Source organism: Belonocnema kinseyi, chromosome 10 (assembly GCF_010883055.1).
Source record: "Belonocnema kinseyi isolate 2016_QV_RU_SX_M_011 chromosome 10, B_treatae_v1, whole genome shotgun sequence".
NCBI classification, from domain to species: Eukaryota; Metazoa; Arthropoda; class Insecta; order Hymenoptera; family Cynipidae; genus Belonocnema; species Belonocnema kinseyi.
This window is the reverse complement of record NC_046666.1, coordinates 461,223-466,517: the sequence shown is the minus strand read 5'-3', so window position 1 is coordinate 466,517 and position 5,295 is coordinate 461,223. Positions and strand designations below refer to the sequence as shown.

The 5,295-nt window shown below is 27.3% G+C and overlaps 1 protein-coding gene across 1 annotated transcript in view; it reads left to right on the top strand.

Annotated features, from left to right (window-relative positions):
* Nucleotides 1-3,849: 3,849 nt before the first annotated feature.
* The window catches only part of LOC117181931 (pickpocket protein 11-like), a 22,430-nt gene continuing 20,984 nt past the window's right edge, over nt 3,850-5,295 (top strand). The window contains exon 1 of the mRNA XM_033374952.1: nt 3,850-3,917. Within this exon, the coding sequence (XP_033230843.1) occupies nt 3,850-3,917 (68 nt within the window). The remainder of the gene's footprint in view (nt 3,918-5,295) is intronic.

Genomic DNA, 5,295 nt, shown 5'->3' with positions numbered 1-5,295 from the left:
AATGGTTAGAATGTGTGAATGAGACCCTACTTAGAAGAGACATAAGAAGTCACAGAAACACGAGAGTCTGCATGAAAAAATGCATGGACATAAAAGAAGCTAAAGAAGTATGCCAGGACAGGAAATTGTGGCGGAAAATAGTTAATAAAAAGAGTGTCAGTAGAATGAACGACGCCTGAAACAAAGACCTTGGCTATTAATGGACCCAAGTGGGGAACCTTACATAACGGCTTCGTGAGGTTCTTCGCTTGGTGTGATTGCTAGAGAGATTGATCAGCAACCTGGGTCGGAGCAGTGTTGCGGAACGAACGTGTTATTTACTTAAATAGCACGAGAATTCTGGATCAATCTGAAAAATTTCTATCCCTTCCACACACTACTCCTTTCCCCTGTCGAGTGAGTCACGCCTACCCCGAAAGGGAAATGGCTTAATAATAATAATAATAATAATAATAATAATAATAATAATAATAATAATAATACCAAGCCGAATGTGAGGCAGAAACGATGTGATTTAAAAAAAATGAAAAACCTATAGATATTTTTAAATTTAATTCAATCCCAGTTTTGACCTTATTAAAACAGAATATTTTCCTATTTTTACTTTTAATTTTGAATGTTTCAAAGTCGAGTTATTAAGCACCATGCCGTTTCTCACAATTCTAAGAATTCTCACCATTTAGTCTATACGGAATCTTCAAACCCCTTCTCATAGCGTGATTTGCGTGCGATGCGTGTATTATATGTATATGTTTGTGTACTATGTATTAAAGTGTAAAGGTTGAGTTAGTTACATCAGCGAATGTGTATTCTACATTGTTATGTGTACAAATACTAATAATTATAATGATAATGTACGTATTTATGTGCTATAATTGTGCAGTGTGAGTTGGTGGAGTGTTATGACGTGTTACGAACTTGTTGTTTCGTATTTTCGACTGTCACATTTTTTCGAGTGACTCATAATTTTTAATATATTCTTTAGCAAATTTCAGAATCCTCTCTTTCAAAATGTGAAAAAAATTATTTAAATCTTTCTAATAATTGATACTACTTTTTAATATACATACCCGATTTCCCTAAATCGTAAAAGATTATACTAAATTGTAATATCGATTTTAACGTTTTTTGTAACTAAATTCCTATGGGTGTATTTAAATTTGTTGAAAATTTAATTATATTAAATATCTATAATTTTCAACAGTTGGAAATTCATTTCAAATTCATTCAACAACTAAGTATGTTGAAAATAAATTTTTTAAACTGGAAATGTAACTTTTCCATTCTTTGTAGAAAATTTATTTCGCTCAGTTCCAAATGAAACAGTTGGTTAGAAATTAATTTGTTTAGGTTGAGAATCTGCCGATTTTTTAGAATTACACTTTCTTATATTTTAAATAAATATTATTTTTGGTTGAAAACTTATCTTTTTGTATCAAAATTTAACTATTTTGTTGAAAAATCGCTTTTTTGTACAATTCAACTGTTTTTAGTTAAAAATTAAAATCTTTATCAGTTTCAAATATTTTTTTTCAACTTTTTTTCACGAATAAAATAAAAAGTACGCGTCCTATCAAGAAGTGGTTCTTAACGAAATTGTAGATCTTTTTTGGGATAATCATTTTTGTTAATTTATCTTTTTTCGTATCCTACCTAGTTTGTCCACAAAATGGAATTTGTTATTTTCCATTATTTTTTGTGCAATCAAAATTTGAATTTTCGATTTTTGAAGAAAATCCAAAAATTTGTTACGATAATCTTTTAGAGCTTTCAAAAATAAATATTTTTCTTCTCTTGACTTTTTTTCATTTCGTGCGTTTTTCGGCTTCAAATTTTGATTTTCGGTTGATTAAAAAAATTTTGAAAACGCTGACTCTGAGAATTTTCTTTTTATCGAAAAAAGTCATAAGGATAAATTGTTTGTTCTTTTTAATACTATAAATATCCGTACATAGAATTTTCAAATTCAGAAAAAAGTGGTCTCAAAAATTTTCAAAATGCGCTCACTTTTTGAATTTTCATCAAAAATGGCTGATTCACGAACTAGTCCTTTCTTTTAGCACCTAAAAAAAGTGTGCCAAAGATGAATTTTATTCGATCATTTTTTCGAGAGTTATCGTGTTTACGGACGGACGGACGGCCGGACGGACCGTCGAACGGACATACACACAGCCATACGCCATCGTGAAAACCTGATTTTCGGATTCAGGGTTTCTCGAAACGTGGAGAGCCGTTGAAAAAGTGTGATGTCAAATTTCTGACAATTCTAATACTTTCTCAATCATAAATGATGAGAATGTAAAAAGGTTGAATTTTCAGTTGAAAAAGATTTCAATTTACTTTTCACGCTCAAAATATGAACTTTTAAACAAGAAATAAGTTTCTACGAAAAAAAAAAAAATGAATTTTCAACCCAAAAAGACGAATTTTTTCGACCAAAAAGGATTAGTTTTTCACAAAAAAGTTTAATTATCTAGCAAATAGTTGCATTTTTATACAAAAATGATTAATTTTGTAGTAAAACCAAAAATAAAAAACCAAACCAAAATATAAAATTTAAACAAAAAGTAAATTTTCTACGAAATAGTTAAGTTTTCAAGAAAATAATATAATAGCTTAATTTCCAACCAATCAGTTGCATTTTTATCAAAAAAAAATATATTAAATTTCTGCTAAGACAGGTAAACTTTAAAATAAAAAAAAAAACAAACTTCTGAGATTCTCATAAATTCTCAGAGAATTTATTTCTCTGTTATATTCTCGATAATATTCTCATTCTCATTACCGTTCTCAAAGTAATATAATCGGCTCAGTAGAACTGGCAAAACCCTTTACCTTATTTTTTGCCACTGGGAGCCCTTAAACTCGAGATCCTTATTTCTATTCAAAACTTCACGCTAAAACTGAATATTATGAAATAAAATAATGAATGTTGAGTTTTCGTTAATTTAATATTGTTAAATAAAATATTCAATGCAATTGTAATTTTTTATATCCACAATTTAAATTCCCTAAAAATTGTTTTGATTATAAATAACTCAAAACTTAATTTTTCAATTAAATTTAAAAATAGCAAGAAAGAGACACGTCCTTGAGTTTGTGTTACCTAATATTAAAAAACATAATCAGTTTTAAAATCTATAAGAACAAATTTTTCAATATTAAAAGTTTAAAAAATTGTCAAATGGACTTAAATAATTGATTATATTATTATATCTAACATCTAACAGATACAAAAAAGAAATCAATTGCAATTTTTACGAATACCAATGCAAAGAATTTTTCCCCTTCAGTTGCGATAGCGTTTTTCAAAACTTTTCTATTAAAAATAGAAAATTACTTTTTATTTTTAAAGTGTTTTCGAAAATTTGAAATTCAACAATTTAGGCAGCTTTGACTTTGAAACACTCAATATACTTTAAAGTAGATCAAATTAAAAATTATTTTTATTCCAAAGCGCTAATGCAATTTTAATTCCTTTGAATTTTAAGTCATCAATTTTAGAAGTTTTTAATTTTTTCTTTTTTCGAACTTTTATTCTGAAATCAGTTTATTCACAGATTCTCGATTTGAAAAAAATTCTTAAATTTTGAAAGTCTTTAATTTATTTTTTACCACTCATTTTTCTTACTATTAGTATTTTTTAAAATTATTTAGTATTATTAATTCCGAAAACATTTATTTGTAAACAATTCGTGGCAATTGCTCAGTTCAAATACTTTAAATAAAATACTTTGTTTTTCAAGCTCTGTCCAGTTATACCAGAAAAAAGTTTCTTCTGAGCCCTTCCAACTGGGACTTTTTTTTAAAGGGGTCACAAATTTTCTTTCAGTTTCCCGTCGATAAAAAATGGTGGATCTTGAAAAAGGCCGAGCGATCCTGGGTCACGCTAAACCTGTGGATCGTGGAGACCCCTGGTCTATAATTAATTTCACACATTTTTTTATTCTTTTTATTTTAAATGTTGTTTTTCACGAATAAAATAACAAGTACGCGCCCCATCAAGAGCTGATTCTTAATGAAATAGTAGCTCTTTTTTGGGATAATAATTTATGTAAATTCATCTTTTTCGTATCCTACAAATTTGACCACAAAATGGAATTTTTTATTTTCCATTATTTTTCGTGCAATCAAAATTTGACATTTTGATTTTTCAAGTCAGTAAGCACGTAAAATGACAATGCAAAAATATATACATTATAAATATTAATAAACAGGAATATATCACCTTTGGGTGTTTCCAAAAAAGGCTTAATTTTTTTTTCTCAAATAGGTCCCCTACAAATTATATCTTTTGGTATCAAAATCACCCTTGAATTTTTTTTAATTCAAAGAAAATACTTAGGGATCGCCCGAAGCATTGTTTGAAAAATAGCTTCTTTTATTTGAATTGCCTTTGTTAATAAATTATTTTCCTTTGTTATATCTGCATTATATTATGTTCATTGGAGTTCATCACCCGGATTTTAGAATCTTGAACAAATTTCCTCCAAACTAATGCATTTTTATTCAAAACGGAAAAAAATTCAGACTAAGATTATTCTTTCACCAAAAAAGGAACTTTTCAACTAATAAGAATTGATTTTTTTTATTGAAAAATTAAGTTTTCAGTTTAAACAGAAAAAAATCGACAAAATAGCTCAATTTTGAACCGAGGATATAAATTTTAAACTTTAAATCAAAAATTAATGAAGGAGTTAAACTTTCATCCAATTAGTTGAATTTTCCATTCACAAAAGATTATTCATTAACTAAGTGATTCAAACAAATCATTCAAACAAATTAGTTGAAACATCAAGCAATGAAGATTAATTTTGAACCAAACAGTTGCATTTTTATGAAAAAAATAAAATAAATTCCCACTGAAACATATGAATTTTAATTTCGACCCAGGCGGAAATATTATATATTTTTTTATTTAGTCCGAAGTATTATATATGATATTCATTTGCTTCATACATTTTTTGTATAAAACTAATCAATATTGTGTGTCTGTGTGTAACTAAATATAAATTATATGTAATTTTTCAACCTGGGAATATTTCCATATTTTAGTTCCCAGTCGTATAATTCAACAACGTTAATGTATTTTTTATTTAAAAATTACATTATTTGTCAATTAAACATTTGTTTAATTTACGTGCTCTATTAAAGAAAGTGCTTATTTTTAATTGAAGTTTTCAAGTCAATTATAAAAACACTTACGAAAAAATAAAATAAAAAATATTTCTGCACATACACCTTTACTACTTAAAGAATATGAGACTGAAAAAAAAGGTTCTCAAATAATTTAAA